Raw genomic sequence first — 19,863 nt, forward strand, 5'->3', positions numbered from 1 at the left:
ATTTGGGAGCCGACGCTTGAAATAGACAGTGGAGGAGGAGGTTTAGGCGCTCCAGGCTTATTTTACGAGTTCACACTTACATCACATTAAACAGAGTAAAGATTATGCGTATTTGGCGTGCTGTCCGGAGGAGGGCTCCGGGCTCGGAATTTGGCCCGAACCCAGAGTATTCCCCCCCTGTTGTTGTAAGTGTAGTTAGTTAGGACTAGAAGTGAAGAGATGGGGTGGTGGAGGGATGCTGTTAAACTGTCAATAAACGGATGTAAGTTTGCTCTTAACTCGTTGATTGAGTTGATTAACTGAGTGTGCTCCACTCGTGTTTAATTAGGTTTGATTATCTGAATGTGCTCCACAAGTGTTTAGGTTTAATTATCTGAACGTGCTCCTCCCGAACTTTGTTAATAAAACATCATATGGTGTGGAAATTAATGTGTCTTTTTCATAGCTGAAGCGACCAACAATAAGATCACAAATGAAAAAACAAGCAAAGATGACACACGAGCATATTCAGGCAATGGCCAGCATATTTTAGTTCTGTGAAACAAAGCTAAACAATGTTACTCACCTATCAAGAGGAAATAAAGCAAACTCGGCGTCCGATGTTAGGCCTTCCCGCACCTTGAGTTCTCTCCAGCGCTGGTAAGCTTCTCCAATATTAACACGAGTTCTACCTCTTGCCTGATCGTAAGCCTTTTTTTTTTTTTTTTAAGTTCCGCAGACATTTTCCTCTACTACTGATCCCACCTTTAATATATAGTAATATATTAACACAATATATTATTATGTATATTTTCAAATATACTGTTAAACCATTTAATATATTGATCATTCATATATAGGAAAATATATTTTCTTTTCACAAGGGTAGCGTTGCTCAGCAGCTAGTTAAACTGCAAATTCGGTGGGCGAAATTGCATAGGAATTGTGCAATCGGTATTTTAGTGAGAGGGATTTGTTCCCCATATGGAACTCACCTCAGATTCACGTTTGTGAACTTGAACATGCAAATTTGCCGCATTTATCATAAGCTGCTTGATTTGGAAGTGACCTGAGTATGCATTGGTTCTCGCATTGCTGCATTATTGACATGGACTCTATACCCGAAATCTCGCTGAAGTTATATTAATGACTGCCTCGAGAACTGGGCCCTCATTAAATTATGTAATAATAAAAAAAAAAAAAAAATTACAATAGGCCTATTTGTGGAAAAAAATATGTAAATTGATTAACATAAAAGCTTTTTATTTGTTTTCTTCCTAATTGTCCTTGAAATAGTGGTCGAGTCAACGAATGACTCCTTTGAACCTATCTAAGATTATCTCGATTATCTCGTCCCGGGCCCAGGCAAGACTGTCAGCTGGCCTGGTTGCAAGGCTTGGGATCATATTGATTATTGACAATCTGCCTTCCTTATCTGTTGTCACTGGCAATGTGCTTGTTGCTGCCAACATGCTGTGCTTAAACCCATCAAGTCAGGTCACTCAGGTTTATATAGCATTTCATACAGTGCAATTGTTTCAAGAAGCTGGTAGTCAGTGATAAACAGGAAATAGTGATTCAGTGATGCAAACAGAATTTTATTCTGCTGTAAGCAGCTCTAAAAAGATAATAATAAACAGTCATTATTAATTGAAATCAGATCAGAGCTGATTATAGCCGGGTATTTGTAATTAAGACTATCTAGGTGTTGTTGAAAACATGCTTGTCACTTTAGGCTTATCTGGTGTCACTGCCAACATGCTGTGCTAAGCTTATCTGGGTATCATCAACATGCTTACTGTTGTTATCTGTACTATACTTGTTGCTCAAGGCAATTGTTATCGAAACTTTCTGTTACTTAGGCTTCTAGTTTTATTGCCAACACATTGTACTAAGCTCAGCTCATATTTGTTCCTTAAGCTTATAATGTATCAGAAAATGGCCAAGGTTATCTGGTTGTATTGGAAAAAACGCTTGTTACTCAGGCTTATGTTTATCATTGTAATCCTGCTTGTTGCTTTAGGCTTACCTGGCTATTATTGCCAACATGCTGTGCAGTTTATTTGGAAAGATATATTACAGACCAGAGGTTACAGACCTTACTTCAATAGTGTGAGGTATTTCCAGGTGAAGAGGATATTTGAAGAGGAAATCTCCATCTCTCATCTCTAGCTCACAGTTACTAACCATAAGCATGCAGCGCTTCATTGATGTTGATCACTAAATCTTCACTTTCTTTTATTCCAGACAGCATGTAGTTTATGGAAATATTACATTGAAATGCTCAGAAGAAGAACCCTTCTGTCTGTGCCTGCTTGACTTCAATGTTTGCCTGTTAAACACTTGTTTTTTTTTTCTCTTGCACTGGTTGCTAAGCTAAACAGTCTGGGTAAGGGCAACATGCTTGTTGCTTAAGGCTCTCTGGCTATTGAGGCAACATGCTTGTTGCTTAAGGCTTTCTGGCTATTGTGGCAACATGATTGTTGCCATAAGCTCATTCGGGTAATGCTGAAGAGCACCCCTTTGCTGCTACTCTCCTCCTGTAAGGGGTATGCCTCCCCCAGTCTCTGCTATTTCAGAGGGACATGCTTCTCCTTTTCTGTCCTACTTTTCCAGTATCAGAGTTTTTGCTGTCAGATACTGCCAATCCAAACTGTATGCCAATTGCCAATCATCCTTGACGATAGTGGTCCTGACAGAAAGTGGTTTGGCTTTTAGCACTGTTCATCACCATAGTAACTTACGCTCCACGGCTAACCTGCTCAGGGGCAGGTTATGTTCCAGGTAAGTGATCTCAAACAAAAATGTAACCAAATCAGCTGTAAGCAAAGTGACACATGTCTGATGCATGGGAGTTTCGCTCTCCGTCATGCAATTTGTAAATTCTGTACTATTGCAATGCAGCTCAATGGATGTGCAGGATACCTGTACTTGACGTACTGTAAACTCTAGTGTGAAGGCGCACGACTCGCCGTCGCTTTGCTGAGAGTGCTGTTTCTCACACACACGCAAAGAGAGAGAGCAAGAGTCTTACATTACACGCAGAATCGATGCACAACATGTAAACAATATTCTTTGTTGTATTTTCCTGTCAAAATAAGTTATTTTATAATTATTCAGCTTTTAAGAACAAGCATGAGATTTGCTGGTTTCTTAAATCCCCGCCATATGCCAGCAAACCAATGAGAATGTGGGACAATGATGGCGATACATAACAACAGAGTGTAGGCGGCAAAGCTGCTGTGGATCCGCTTACCCGGAACTATCAGTGAGTGGCAGATTTGATGAAAATTACCGTTGTTTGGCAAATAAATAAATGAATGAGAGTTACATACGTATTACTAACATTTTGTCATGTAAGCTTTATGGTACACATCAAACAAGGGACTTTATAGTAATGTATAGTGTTAATACTAATCAGCGAGTCCATGAATGGCTTGGGTATGGCTTGGGTTCCATGAAACTCATTGGACGGCGCTTCACAGTGCAGATGGACAATGACCCGAAGCATACTGCGAAAGCAACCAAAGAGTTTTTTTAAGGTAAAGAAGTGGAATGTTATGCAATGGCCAAGTCAATCACCTGACCTGAATCCGATTGAGCATGCATTTCACTTGCTGAAGACAAAACTGAAGGGAAAATGCCCCAAGAACAAGCAGGAACTGAAGACAGTTGCAATAGAGGCCTGGCAGAGCATCACCAGGGATGAAATCCAGCAACTGGTGATGTCTATGCATTCCAGACTTCAGGCTGTAATTGACTGCAAAGGATTTGCAACCAAGTATTAAAAAGTAAAAGTTTGATTTATGATTGTTAATCTGTCCCATTACTTTTGTCCCTTAAAAAGTGGGTGGCACATATACAAACTGTTGTAATTCCTACACCGTTCACCTGATTTGGATGTAAATACCCTCAAATTAAAGCTGAAAGTCTGCAGTTAAAGCACATCTTGTTCATTTCATTTCAAATCCATTGTGGTGGTGTATAGAGCCAAAAAGATTAGAATTGTGTCGATGTCCCAATATTTATGGACCTGACTGTATACTGATATATATATCAGTCTGGCGAGTACACTGAAAAATGTACTAGCCAATGGCAATTCTAATTGCCAAGGTGTATGTAGAGGGTTGCAATGCTTATTTAAAATAATAATTTTGTATGATTTAGATATTATGTAATAATCATACCCTTAATTCATTACAAATGTACAATTTTAGTTTATCTATTATTAAGCACTTAAAATGAATAAATATATAAATATAACGATAATATAAATAAGCTTTAGAATCAATAGATAAAGCAATAACAATGACTGCATGTGAGCTTAAATGTTCAAATCTCTCTCTATAGTATATCAACTATATAAACAAACTTCACAACTTTTATTTGCACTGATTGAGCAAGATTTTTGCTTTTAGTTGTCTTCTTTCATAGACAGCTCTTTTCTTCTTGCTATGTAAATTTGTAATTCAGAATCATAATATTCTGCAGAAGAGAGAAGTAAATCGCACTGCTTCTCTCACAAGAAGAGAAGTTTCACTGTTGCACAGCATGTGATTGGCTGTTCACTGCTGATGTCACACCTAAACTCCTATACTCAGGATCAAAGGCTGATTGGATTGATTTGGTTCTCTTACGAGAGGTCTCTCGTACTGCGTAAGTATCTTACGCTAGGGGAAAATCCCTTTTCCGCGAGATATTGAAGCCAAAAAATTATCCTTAATTTTGTATTATTGTAAAACGCGTTGCGGCAGCATACAGACATAGGCAAGACGGCTCGCGTGCCTATTGGCTGTCCTGCGGCAACTGCAACCTATCGAGCAAGGCCAAGTGTGACGTCAGACCCAATGAGGGTGCTTCGCGCCCGCTGCGTCACATCCCGCCGAAACGGGCGTGGCTTAGGCCTATAAATCCAGCTCGCAGGCAGCTGATATCTGATTTTTCATCTCTTCAGCGAAGCTCTCGCATCGCTGGATCCGGAGAGAAGCCGCGCCATCTGAAGTTATAATACACGCACGCCTGCAAACAAACGCCGAAGAAAACGTTGACGCTTTCGTATATGCTCGTGCATCTGAAAGCCTATGTGTTCCCCCCTGTGGCTCAGTGGCGGAATCTTAGGTTTTTCACACGAGAGACCAGTGTTCGAATCCCGGGCTAACGGCAGATAAATTATGCCGTCAATGCTCTGCTCTGTCAGTTCCCTGAAAAGGCGACTGCAGATGTGTATTTTGCAGCCAACGAGCGCGTTGTACAACCCGCTCGCCTGCACCCAAACACTATCTCTATGGTTCCCGTGCGTCACTGGCGAAAGGAGAAAATAGTGTTTTTAGTCCCGCTGCGGCCAGACCGACCTCCATTTCTCACACATTTCTCATTCCCCTCTGAGGTTCAGGCGACTGGAAATGTCAATATTGCAGTGAGCGAGCCTGTTGTAATACATGCACGCCTGCAAACAAACGCCAGCATGTTGACGCTCTCTGATAATACTCGCGCTAACTGAATGCCTATGTGTCTTCCCCTGTGGCCCAGTGGCAGATTCTCAGGTTTTCGCGCAAGAGACCCGTGTTCGATCCCGGGTCTACCGGCAGATAAAATTAAGCCGTCAATGCTTCGCTCTGTCAGTTCCCTTAAAAAAGCGACTGCAGATGTGTATTTTGCAGCCAACGAGTGCGTTGTACAACCCGCTCGCCTGCACCCAAACACCCTTTCTATGGTTCCCGTGCGTCACTGGCGAAAGGAGAAAAGAGAGTGTTTTTAGACCCGCTGCGGCCGGACCGACCTCCATTTCTCACACATTTCTCATTCCCCTCTGAAGTTCAGGCGACTGGAAATGTCAATATTGCAGTGAACGGGCCTGTTGTAATACACGCATGCCTGCAAACAAACGCCAGCATGTTGACACTCTCTGTTTCTATGGCAACTTCTCGCTCGTTCAGTTCCAGTAAATGTGACTGTTCCAGTGTATTCTGCAGTGAACAAGTCGGCGACACAGCCCGCTTGCCTGCACACAAACGGCGCTTTTACGGCTACCAAGATAAATCCCATAAGAGTGTATTTTCTGGTGTTCCGGCCACGGGCGATGGTGTTATGAGTGTAGAAAAAATGCCCACTGCCCAGTGCACAGCCCGTCACACAGGGCTCGCGCACAAAAAATCGACCCAGATCGATTGCGCATTAAACGTAGTAAATGTGCCCACTGCCCAGTGCCCACAAACACTACGCTCTGCATGTCTCAAGGTTTCTGTAAAAACGAAATGCAGACAATGCTCTCAGTGCAGTAAATGTGCCTGCTATCCCGCGCCCACATTCACTCATAGACATGACAAGTCCTACGGGACTCGCCCAGCCCTCCCCCTCTCGGTTGACCGCCGCAGAGGAGTCGAGCGAGGGCAGTCTGCCCGCTGTGATCAGCGCGCCCCCTGCCTCAAATGTAATAAGCGCAACGCTTATGTTACAGCACACGGAAGCTCCTCTGTCGCTAAGCAACCAGAGCGCGCTCCGCATTCAATCCCTAGCCATTTATGCAGATGCATGGGCAATGCTTCCCGGGGTTTCGGAGTGGGTGCTAGACATTATAAAGAGAGACTATTCGCTACAGTTCTGTCGACGCCCTTGCCGCTGTGCGACACGCGTCGAAACTACGGTGAAAACAGAAGTAGCACACCTACTTCGAGCCGAAATATCGAAACTGTTGAGCAAAGGGGCCATAGAGCCTTTATCTCAAGCTCAGAGCGAAGGGGGGCTATACAGCAGATACTTCCTGGTACCGAAAAAAGATGGGGGGGGACCCATACTAGATCTAAGACAGCTGAACAAAGTGCTTGTGAAGCGACAGTTCAGAATGCTCACAACCAGAAAAATCCTCGCGCAAATTCGCCGAGGAGATGGGTTTATGTCAATAGATCAGAAGGACGCGTATTTTCAAATACAGATAGCGTCACGTCACAGGCGATATTTGAGATTCGCCTTCGAGGGCCAGGCATATCAGTACACAGTCCTACCGTTCGGCTTGTCCCTAGCACCCCGTACATTTACGATGTGCATGGACGCAGCGCTCACACCCCTCAGACTCCGGGGCATGCGAGTATTGAACTACTTGGACGATTGGCTGATTCTAGCTCAATCACACTCGGAGCTCATAGAGCACAGGACCATTTTACTTGATCACCTCGAGAATCTGGGTCTCAGAGTCAATTGGGCGAAGAGTTCTCTGTCCCCCTGACAGATAATATCGTTTCTGGGCACAGAACTGGACTCGCTGTCCATGATAGCGCGACTGTCACCACAGCGCACACTGGATATTCAGCGCGCAGCGAGCTCTTTCCGCTGCGGCGCGTCTGTCCCGATCAAAAAATTTCAGAGGATGCTGGGTCTCATGGCCTCAGCATCATCATCAGTACTTCAGCTGGGCTTGCTTCGCATGCGCCCGCTACAGTTCTGGCTGAAAGCGCGAGTACCGCGCCGAGCGTGGACTTCCGGTCTGCTTCGTCTCAAGGTCAATCAGATTTGCATCGCAGCTCTGAAACCTTGGAAAGCAACCGACTGGTACCAATCAGGTGTAAGCCTGGGGACTTCCTCGAGTGTGAGGGTGGTGTCTACGGACGCATCCACTTCGGGATGGGGAGCGCTGCTCGAGGGCAGACCGTTCTTCGGCCAATGGTCAGAACGGGAGAAGCTTCTGCACATAAACTGCCTGGAAATGTTGGCAGTAGACAACGCGCTGACGCGTTTTTGTCCCCAAATAAGAGGACACCACGCCCTGGTCCGCTCGGACAACATGTCAGTGGTGTCCTCCATAAATCGCCAGGGGGGCCTCAGGTCCCGAAACCTGCACAGGCTGACAGAACGCCTCCTGGTGTGGGCTCAGCGCAACCTGCTCTCGCTGAGAGCAGAGCATGTGCCAGGGCTCCTAAACGTGGGACCAGACAGGCTGTCCAGGAACAATGTTCCAACCGGCGATTGGTCTCTAAACCCACAGACAGTCCAACTGCTGTGGAAGAAATTCGGCAGAGCGAAGGTAGACCTGTTTGCGTCTCAAGAAAACACTCACTGTCTGGAATTTTTCTCCAAGAGCAGGGACGCGCTGGCTCATGTTTGGCCCCGCTGCCCGCTCTATGCTTTCCCCCCCGTCTCTCTCCTGCCTCAGGTGATAGAACGGATCAGGAGAGAGGGATGCTCAGTGCTTCTCGTAGCGCCGTTCTGGAAAAACCAAACCTGGTTCCCAGTTCTGATGCAGCTAACGAGCACTGCCCCATGGCCAGTGCCAGTGAGGAGGGACCTCCTCTCTCAGGCCAAGGGCTCGATTTTGCATCCTCACCCAGAGCTGTGGTTCCTTCATGTTTGGGCCATTAACGGGTACCCGCTGTCCTCCCAAGGGGAGTGTTAAACACGATCACGCAGGCTAGAGCCCCGTCTACGCGATGGCTCTACTCCTCAAAATGGTCAGTGTTCTCCAACTGGTGCACAGCTCGTGGCATATCACCCCCAGACTGTGGGGTGACGGAGGTTCTCTCCTTCCTACAAGAGCTGTTGGATAAGGGTAGGACCCCTTCCACGCTCAAAGTTTATGTGGCGGCCATAGCAGCGTTCTCTAAAACAACGCTTGGTCAGTCAATAGGAAGGAACGATTTAGTCATCCGCTTCCTTAGAAGAGCTAAGAGACTGAATCCTCCCAGACCTCCCTCAGTCCCTGTATGGGACCTTTCTACAGTGCTGGAAGCCATGAAAGGTGACCCATTCGAGCCTATACAGACGATTGATCTTAAACACCTGTCTTTCAAGACAGTGTTTCTTCTGGCTCTTGCTTCAGTGAAGCGCATAGGGGACTTACACGCGCTCTCACTAAGCGCGACGTGCATGGAGTTTGGGCCGAATGACACAAGAGTTATACTCAAACCTAGGCATGTTCCATAACCTAGGTTATGTTCCAAAATCCCTCAACACACCGTTTAGGGCGCAGGTCATTTCCCTGTCAGCCCTACCGGTCTCTGACGAGGAAGGAGACGCGAGCTTCCTTTGCCCAGTCAGGGCATTAAGAGCTTATGTGTCTCGCTCATCTGCCTTCAGACAGACGGAGCAGCTCTTTGTTTCATTCAGCGGGCGTTCCAAGGGACTAGCCGCGTCGAAACAGAGCCTATCCAGATGGATAGTTGACGCTATAGCGCTGGCGTACACTTCCAAGGGCATGCAGTGCCCGTTGGGTGTCAGAGCGCACTCCACGAGAAGCATGGCTTCATCGTGGGCCTGGTCAAGTGGGATTGCCTTGCAAGATATATGTATGGCGGCAGGCTGGGCCTCCCCGTCTACATTTATAAGGTTTTATAACCTAGAGGTTCCCGCCTTACAGGCCAGGCTGTTGTCGGTCTAAATAAACCAGTACTGTCTGTTCTGATGCTATCGGTTCAGAATACTGTGTCCGCTGAGCGCTGGTCGCTGATCGACCATAAAATACTTATGGGCAAAATGAATAATCCATCCATCCATCCATCCATCTTCTACCGCTTATCCGGGGCCGGGTCGCGGGGGCAGCAGTCTAAGCAGGGATGCCCAGACTTCCCTCTCCCTAGACACTTCCTCCAGCTCTTCCGGGGGGACACCGAGGCGTTCCCAGGCCAGCCGGGAGACATAGTCTCTCCAGCGTGTCCTAGGTCTTCCCCGGGGTCTCCTCCCGGTGGGACATGCCCGGAACACCTTCCCGGGAAGGCGTCCAGGAGGCATCCGGAAAAGATGCCCGAGCCACCTCAACTGACCCCTCTCGATGTGGAGGAGCAGCGGCTCTAATCTGAGCTCCTCCCGAGTGACCGAGCTTCTCACCCTATCTCTAAGGGATCGCCCAGCCACCCTGCGGAGAAAGCTCATTTCGGCCGCTTGTATCCGGGATCTTGTCCTTTCGGTCATGACCCACAGCTCATGATCATAGGTGAGAGTAGGAACGTAGATTGACTGGTAAATCGAGAGCTTCGCCTTGCGGCTCAGCTCCTTCTTTACCACGACAGACCGGTACAGGGACCGCATTACTGCAGAAGCTGCACCGATCCGCCTGTCAATCTCCCGTTCCATCCTTCCCTCACTCGTGAACAAGACCCCAAGATACTTGAACTCCTCCACATGAGGCAGGAGCTCTCCACCAACCTGAAGCGAGCAAGCCACCCTTTTCCGACTGAGAACCATGGCCTCGGACTTGGAGGTGCTGATTTTCATCCCAGCCGCTTCACACTCGGCTGCAAACCGTCCCAGTGCATGCTGGAGGTCCTGGTCTGATGAGGCCAACACGACAACATCATCCGCAAAGAGCAGAGATGAAATCGTGTGGTCCCCAAACCCGACCCCCTCCGGCCCCTGGCTGCGCCTAGAAATTCTGTCCATAAAAATTATGAACAGAACCGGCGACAAAGGGCAGCCCTGCCGGAGTCCAACACGCACCGGGAACAAGTCTGACTTACTGCTGGCAATACGAACCAAGCTCCTGCTCCGGTCGTACAGGGACCGGATAGCCCTTAGCAAAGGGCCCCGGACCCCATACTCCCGGAGCACCCTCCACAGGCCGCCGCGAGGGACACAGTCGAATGCCTTCTCCAAATCCACAAAGCACATGTAGATTGGTTGGGCAAACTCCCATGAGCCCTCCAGCACCCTGTAGAGGGTATAGAGCTGGTCCAGTGTTCCACGACCGGGACGAAAACCACACTGTTCCTCCTGAATCCGAGGTTCTACTATCGGCCGGATTCTCCTCTCCAGTACCCTGGCATAGACTTTCCCAGGGAGGCTGAGAAGTGTGATCCCCCTATAGTTTGAGCACACCCTCCGATCCCCCTTCTTGAAAAGAGGGACCACCACCCCAGTCTGCCAGTCCAAAGGTACTGTCCCCAACCGCCACGCGATGTTGCAGAGGCGTGTCAGCCAAGACAGCCCCACAACATCCAGAGACTTGAGGTACTCAGGGCGGATCTCATCCACCCCCGGTGCCTTGCCACCGAGGAGTTTCTTGACTACCTCGGTGACTTCAGCTTGGGTGATGGATGAGTCCGCCTCCGAGCCCTCAGCCTCTGCTTCCTCAATGGAAGACGTGACGGCGGGATTGAGGAGATCCTCGAAGTATTCCTTCCACCGTCTGGTGATATCCCCAGTCGAGGTCAACAGCTGCCCACCTCCACTGTAAACAGCGTTGGTAGGGCACTGCTTCCCCCTCCTGAGGCGCCGGACGGTTTGCCAGAATCTCTTCGAGGCCGACCGATAGTCCTTCTCCATGGCCTCACCGAACTCCTCCCAGGCCCGAGTTTTTGCCTCCACAACCACCCGGGCTGCAGTCCGCTTGGCCCGTCGGTACCCATCAGCTGCCTCAGGAGTCCCACAAGCCAGCCAGGCCCGATAGGACTCCTTCTTCAGCTTGACGGCATCCCTTACTTCCGGTGTCCACCACCGGGTTCGGGGATTGCCGCCTCGACAGGCACCGGAGACCTTACGGCCACAGCTCCGAGTGGCCGCGTTGACAATGGAGGTGGAGAACATGGTCCACTCGGACTCAATATCTCCAGACTCCCTCGGGATCTGGTCGAAGCTCTGCCGGAGGTGGGAGTTGAAGATCTCTCTGACCGGAGATTCGGCCAAACGTTCCCAACAGACCCTCACAGTACGTTTGGGTCTGCCGAGTCTGTCCAGCTTCCTCCCCCACCATCGGATCCAACTCACCACCAGGTGGTGATCAGTTGACAGCTCCGCCCCTCTCTTCGCCCGAGTGTCCAAGACATACGGCCGGAGGTCGGATGAAACGACCACAAAGTCGATCATCGACCTCCGGCCTAGGGTGTCCTGGTGCCATGTGCACTGATGGACACCCTTATGCTTGAACATGGTGTTCGTTATGGACAAGCTGTAACTAGCACAGAAGTCCAATAACAGAACACCACTCGGGTTCAGATCAGGGGGGCCGTTCCTCCCAATCACGCCCCTCCAGGTGTCACTGTCGCTGCCCACGTGGGCGTTGAAGTCCCCCAGTAAAACGATGGAGTCCCCAGTCGGAGCACTTTCCAGCACCCCTCCCAGAGACTCCAAGAAGGCCGGGTACTCTGCACTGCCGTTCGGCCCGTAAGCACAAACGACAGTGAGAGACCTATCCCCGACCCGAAGGCGTAGGGAAGCGACCCTCTCGTTCACCGGGGTGAACTCCAACACATGGCGGCTGAGCTGGGGAGCTATAAGCAAACCCACACCAGCCCGCCGCCTCTCACCATGGGCAACTCCAGAGTGGTGAAGAGTCCATCCTCTCTCGAGGAGTGTGGTTCCAGAGCCCAAGCCGTGCGTGGAGGTGATCCCAACTATCTCTAGTCGGAATCTCTGAACCTCACGCACAAGCTCAGGCTCCTTCCCCGCCAGAGAGGTGACATTCCATGTCCCTAGAGCTAGATTCCACGTCCAGGGATCGGGTTGTCTAGGCTCCCGCCTTCGACTGCCGCCCGATCCACTTAGCACCGGCCCCTTACGGTCCCTCCTGCAGGTGGTGGGTCCACGGGAGGGTGGCCCCACGTCACTCCTGAGCCCGGCCGGACCCCATGGGGGGAGGCCCGACCACCAGGCGCTCGCATACGAGCCCCAACCCCGGGCCTGGCTCCAGGGTGGGGCCCCGGCTGCGCCATACCGGGCGACGTCACGGTCCTCCTTTTTTTGGGCATCATAGGGGGTTTTGAACCGCTCTTAGTCTGACCCGTCGCCTAGGACCTGTTTGCCTTGGGAGACCCTACCAGGGGCATATAGCCCCAGACAACATAGCTCCTAGGTTCATTCGGGTACTCAAACCCCTCCACCACGGTAAGGTGGCAGTTCAAGGAGGGGCAAAATGAATAAGACCCACAATTTTCCATCAGTTCAGGCCAAACTCCGCCCTGTCTGTATGATGTAATTTGCGCCTGAGGGACGCTGCTATATGTGGAAGACCATGCTATATTTTCGACCATTTCGGCGGGATGTGACGCAGCGTGCGCAAAGCACCCTCATTGGTTCTGACGTCACGCTTAGCCTCGCTCGATAGAATGCTGCAGTTGCGGCAGGACAGCCAATAGGCACGCGAGCCGTCTTGCCTATGTCTGTATGCTGCCACAACGCGTTTTACAATAATACAAAATTAAGGATAATTTTTGGGCTTCAGTATCTCGCGGAAAAGGGATTTTCCTCTAGCGTAAGATACTTACGCAGTACTCGTTCCCTCTTCTAGAGAGAACCGAGGTTACGTTAGTAACCGAGTACGTTTTGTCAACTCAAAACTAATCCTGTAACCCTGAGTTTGTTCAACCACCATCATGATATAGCCCCCTGCTCACTTTGAAAGAAATTTGGAGTTGTTTTCCCTCAGTTTGTTTCTGTCACCGTGAACAGGGAAAAGGAGAGACGAGGATCTAATCACAAGCAGTATTTATCAAAAAAAAAAAAAAAAAAAAAACACACACACAAAGAAAGATAATTCAAACAGGGAAAGCTGATGACAATGGTCCACACGTAAAAAAGAAAAAAAAACATAAATCCAACAAGGAAGACGAGAATAATCCAACGAGGAAACAGCTGACACAACAGCCTAACAAAAATGTGTAAAGACAATGACTGACAGACCAAGACTGAAACACAGGGGTAGAAATTTTTTTTGAGGAGACACGTTTTCTTAGTTTTTTGATATACACATTGGGCCCTATTTTAACGATCTGAAACGCAAGTATCAAGCACGAAACGCAAGTAACTTTGTGGCCAGATCTCAATCTACAACTACACAGTAAGCACTTTATATTAAACGTAAGAGCAGACACGGCTGTTTTTACTTGAATGTGCAAGGCTCCAGTGTCAGACACTTCCATAATACTGTCTATTATGCTGCTTGATGTTGCAAACGGGTATTTGCTATCATATTATTTTAAAAAAATAATTCACAATCGCTGGATTTGATCGCATACAGTTTTATGTTTACTGGACTTGTTGTTATTTACCTATAGTGGCTAATGAATCGGAAATTGTGCTCATTCACAGGAAATGGCTTCCACATTGAAAAATAAGGTGAATAGGTCTGGACAAAGAATTTGACCAATTTCTCATTGTGACGGGAACATTCAAGTAATTCCAAAGGCCTGGAAAATCAAAACTGATACCCTGCCCATTATAGTTATAATAAGAGAGACTGATCAGAAATGGAAACCATGTGGGTGTCATGATAATACATAATGTCATCTATTGAAAATGAGAGACTGTAATTATCATTATTATAATTCTGGTGAGGAAATATTCTAACAGCATTAATCACCTGATTGAATCAATTTCTAATCAAAAAGGTAGAGACAGGTAGATTCACTTATTCATAAATGCTTTTGTCACAAGGGCCGATCCTGAGCTTCTTCTTGGCCTTAGATCTGAAGTTCCTCAGTCTTGGCTTTGGGAAGAGGTGAGTTATGCAATCTATTCCCTAATGTTCTCAAATCACTTCTCGGGCCTCTCTTCTAACAGGACAGCATGTTCTAATCTTCAAAGCTGTTTAATCATGTTTATCTGCGCTTAAGAGGATACTCTGCTCATAAGGATTTAGTCCCAACATGCTTGAGTGAAGACAAGAAATAAGCACAATTTGAGATTAACATGGATACACTGTATGCAGCTCTCTAACCGGGTCTCTCACACATACTAATGAGCTATCGTAATATACTGTAAGAATGACAATATACCAGTTATCTTTGTACCTTTAAGGGGCTGTTTACATATGGTATATTACCAAGGGTCATTCCATGTCAAATCAACCAAATTTCAGACACTTCCTCAGCTCAAATCTTTTATTATGTTAATATATTTTTTCTGGAAAAAGACTATAAATAGCGATGAAAACCAATTTATTAAATGTAATTAACGTATATTGACTGAGTAATCCATTATTTTGTGGAAGGGGTCAAAATTAAAATTTTCACCTGAGAATTGGAGGGGGGGTAAAAATTACAGGGAGGATAAAAATGACTTTAGAAAGATGCCAGCAACCCTATTTTATTTTTACATAGGGATTGGTAGATCTATTAGTTAAATCTGTTTACTTCAGAAATATTTGTTGCCAAATTATTCATTTAAATGTTAGTGCATAGTAAAGACATTAATATAAAGTGGGACAAAGAAATGCGTCTTCTAAGTATGCGTCTGTCACTCACTGTGGTAGTCTTTTCTGCCTGATGATCTCTAATGTTGTATTTCATTACTTCCACATGACAGAGGACATGCTGCACATAATGCAACATGGGGGAAATGTATTAATTATTAAATACATGTAAGACATGGACAGCATCACCTGTGAATTAAGACAGATTACGAGAAAAACACTGTGCAAGCGCATGTTATATAGTGAGAAACATCTTGACATTTATAAAAAACCTTTTTGGGGTCAACTTGGAAGGAAAAGAGGGGACAGTGGCACAACACAACCCCACTGTGTGTTTACAAAAATGTTACAAAGTTATTTGCCTGCTAATTTATTTCCATCTGCAGTCTTGTGTTCCACAACTACACCTCAGCAGCTGCTTCCCCATGCTTTAAAACTTAACTTTCTTGTCCAACTTCCAGGGGACTGTGATGAAATTAAACGTAGTATATTTTTCACCTAACATTTATAGCACTCCAGGGATGAACTCCCTGAAAATAACTGAGAATGTATTAGTCACTACATAATTTAAATGGCATCACTTATGCATGTGAAACTTTAAAAATACTTTTCAACGATTACAGTCTGATTTACACAGGGAGGTTCAACGATGGCTTTAAAAAAAAAAAAAAAAAAAAAATATATATATATATATATATATATATATATATATATATATAAATCAATAACAAAGCTTTACTGACATATTTAATATAAAACTTAATATAAATGTCCCTTGAGGGGACATTTTTTGGCCCCCATGAGGAAAAAGGTTTATCCTCATGGGGACCAGAGTCATTAGCGATGTTTTTTGAAAATGTAAAAATGCAGATTTTCTGTGATGGTAGGTTTAGGGTTAGTGGATAGAATATAGTTTGTACAGTATAAAAATCATTATTTATAGAAAGTCTTCATAAAAAAAATAGTTTTTACATCAGGCTTTTATGGCTCATATAGTGTGATATAAGAGAATATGGAGCTCATACTCAAGGAGAAAAAAAAAAAAAAACCTTTTATTCAGAGGTACCAACTGAGTAAAAATATCCAATTTGGCGCAGTGGCTAATATTTCTATGACCAAAACATATGAAGTTCTGATAGTTTGTAATGTAAATCAATGAGATCTGTATAACAGGCTATAGGCTATAGCAGATTACTTACATAAAATGCATAGATATATCAGTTGTCAATCTAGATCCAATAATATGTAGTAAGATAAGATGAAATAAAAATCTTAGTTTTATGACCAAAGCTCTGTAGTTTTTGTGGGGGCAAAAGAAAATGCAATGCATCACATTTTAATATGATTTTTCTAAAAAAAAGTGTTATATTGATAAACATAAATTGCTTCAGTCCAGGACAGAGTTCATCTTGAAATATCACTGTCTAAGAATATAAAAGTTATTCTTAATCAGTAAGGATTCCACAGCAAAAAGGCATGTGTACGACCTGCGAAGGGGAACATTTTTTGGAATTATTCTAAAAGGCACTTTTCTTGCTAAAGAAGTATAAACTATTAATCAGACAACAGAAGGCAGTAGACTGAGTACAACAGGTTTTTTGTGATTGTTTTTTAAACAAAAATTCTGATAGGGAATGAGTTAAGGTTAGCATAAAAAACAATAGAAGTATATTGGAAATTTGGAATGTTTAGATAGCTAAGTAAACATTTATAACAGAGACAGGTTATGATATGAGCTATATTCAAACCCACAGTTCAAGTTATTATCACCTCCTAACAAAACTGTATTTTTTTTTTTTTGCATCTTTTCAGAATTTGATCTTTCCGGCTCACCCCTACAGTGACCAGACTAATACAATGTCACAAATAATCAACACCTGACCCCAGGTTTACGACTCAACACTCTTATTGAAACTGGGAACTTAAACTGCTTTTGCATTTATTCTGTGCAGTGTTGTATGTCATCCATAACAGTCAGCTGAACTAATAACATTACTTCACTTCTTGCACCCTCACTGACATTTGTTATACATTTGTTAAACACAATCATCTCATTTTCCTGTGCGGATCAGAACAATAAAGCAACAACATTGAAGAAATTACATTATAGCACAAATGCAATAGAAAAAGGCAGAGATGTTATGGAAGATCATATTATTTGACTAGCATCATCCTAAATCATATTCTTATTTATGGGTGCAATTTGCACTACTGAAGCATCATACCCATTCAAACTGAGTAAGAACTTTTGAACCAAGTGATGCAATATCCAAATAATTATAATACATAAATAAATAAAATAATGTAGACTATCTCTAAAAATTAGACACAATTGCAGTAAATAAAATTGGAAAAATAAATTGTGTTGGCTGAATTCACACATTCACATGTCTAAATTTGAGTTGACATGTTTACCAAGTCTGAGTAAAAGTGTTTAATGTCTAAACAAATTTAGACATGTGAATGTGTGAGTTCAGCCAACATATTTTATTTTTCCACTTGTATTATAATCATGTCTAATTTTCAAGGATAGGCTACATGATTTTATTTATTTATTATCATTTTTTGGAAATTGCATCACTTGGTTCAAAAAGTTCTTGGTCGCTCAAATAGAGTTGCATTTTCTGAAAATGATTTGCTTTAAATTAAAAAAATCATTATCTACCCTCTCCTGTATCACTTGAAATTTGTATTTTCTTTTTTTCCCTTTTTTTTCCACATAACACAGAAAGAATTAGGCTAATATTGTTAGCTAATACTAAGCTGCCTTTTTACAAACAGCAAAAAATGTAGGCTAACTAAAATGCATGTAGGCTACGTTGAATTCTCGATATCACAATCTCGATTTAAACAGTACATAGCGACAAATGATTGTCACCGTGAGTGTGTCATTGAATCACTCATTCAACCAATTCATTCAAAAATGCTAATTCATTCAGGAACAAAACAGCTGTCTTTAAGAGTGAGTCATTGATTTAATCAATTTGTTCAAAAATTATTTGCACATCAGGGAAGTTTTAATTCCTGATTCTCTTTAGTCTTGGCAAACTAACTTAATAGGAAGCTAAATATTTTATTTAAACTTTTAATAAAATATTTCATTTAAATAAATTCCTAGAATTATAAAATTCCCTAATTCCTTAAATATTTCAAAAGATATTTACTTGGACTGAAAAATAACATTTTCTCAGAACCTTTGGTAAATGACATGTTTTGTTTAGTAGCTTTACATTCAGGTTTTCTAGAGGAATGACTGACAACATTTTCTTTAGAATTTTGAGAGAATATTGATCTCTTTTTTAAGCAAAAAAAAAAAAAAAAAATCATTTTCAATTTATCCAGAATCATGCAGCTCTAAACCGTGTAACTATTTTTGCTCAACGTATATCAAGCAAGCAAGCAAGCAAAAGCAACTGTTGACCACAGTCAACACACATTAGTGGCGTTTAGTTCCTTAATGAATTGGTTTTTGAATGAATCTTTTAAATTTCGAACTTTTTGATTGTTTCTTACTCACCAAAGCATGAGTTGACAAATCCGTACCACATGCACCCGTGTCTCCCCACCAGCCACCGGCCGCGAACACTGGCCGCGAAGCTGAGCGTGGTGCCGAACAGACACACTAGCATGTCACTCACACTGATGTTGAGCAGAAGCATGTTCACAGGAGTCCGCAGGGTCTTGAATTTACAAAACAGAACGAGGACGATTAAATTGTTTAGGATCCCGAATACCAGAATAGATCCCAAAATAACAGCGACCACATTGTGTCCCGTCCGTGACAGTTTCTCAGCAGGAGTGTCGCTCCAATCTTGATCTAGCGCGGACAGCGTGTCATCATCATCCGTGCCGTTCGAAGTGTAACTGAAATTAGCTTCTTCAGAAAACATCTTTGCTTTACTCAGTTCAGCTGATATCACTTTTATTGCATGTTTGATGCATGGAGGAAATTCTTTCGGAGCTTCCCCACACCTGAGCGTGGACCATGCCATTCACGAGAAGTTCTGTGAAGAATCGCAGTTCATGCTTCATCTAATAGGCTACTGTGGTCAAATCCTCACACAGCGCGAGAATAAACTTGCTGGGCTCAGCAGCCCACATAAAAAGCCTCCCAGTCCATCACAAACAAATAGGCTATGTAGGTTAAGCATGTATGTTAAGCTTCATGTTGGTCATTTCGGAGGATATGATGCTGTCGCAACGTGTTATAAATTCAAGTCTGCAACTAATGCCACTGCTAAATGTAAAGCAGATTCTGGTTATCTACATACAAGCAGTCAAAAGTCGAAAAAAGGAAGTTAATCTTATCTTTAAATGCTGAGTAAAATAAACAGCAAGGCACATAAAAAGCGACCCAGAGACATCCTTGTTTTTCCTGCTGCTAATGCGTTAAACGGCGAGGAGCTCACATCTCGAGTTTGCCACCTCTTCAGAGCACTTGTAGAGAGTGAGTGCGCATTTGTGTGTGGAAGAAGCCTTGAGAGTGACGTCGACACTCCATAGTAGCTAGCCTATGATCATCATAAATAGCCTAGTGCATTACATTTCCATGTTGTACACGGCGGACTATTTGCACAGGCCTAAATAGACATAAATAGACACTTCTGTTATACTGTATGTGTTAGCTAGACTCTGGGTTTAATAGGCCTATTTGAATATTAAAATAGGCTATTAAATTTTTAAAGAGCAAAATTTTAATGGTAACGTACAAAAATATTAAACAATGTCCAAAGGACAGCGCAGATTATAATGAATTAATTGTACACAATTTTTGG

General features: G+C 44.4%; 1 protein-coding gene across 1 annotated transcript in view; it reads right to left on the reverse strand.

Moving 5' to 3' along the window:
* tmtops2a (teleost multiple tissue opsin 2a) overlaps positions 1-19,534 on the reverse strand; it is a 59,232-nt gene extending 39,698 nt beyond the window's left edge. The window contains exon 1 of the mRNA XM_081380350.1: positions 18,606-19,534. Coding sequence (XP_081236476.1) covers positions 18,606-19,080 — 475 coding nt within the window. The 5' untranslated portion in view covers positions 19,081-19,534. The remainder of the gene's footprint in view (positions 1-18,605) is intronic.
* Between the last annotated feature and the right edge of the window lie 329 nt (positions 19,535-19,863).

The sequence above is a fragment of the Scardinius erythrophthalmus genome (genome assembly GCF_964197995.2).
Source record: "Scardinius erythrophthalmus genome assembly, chromosome: 12".
Classification (NCBI taxonomy): domain Eukaryota; kingdom Metazoa; phylum Chordata; class Actinopteri; order Cypriniformes; family Leuciscidae; genus Scardinius; species Scardinius erythrophthalmus.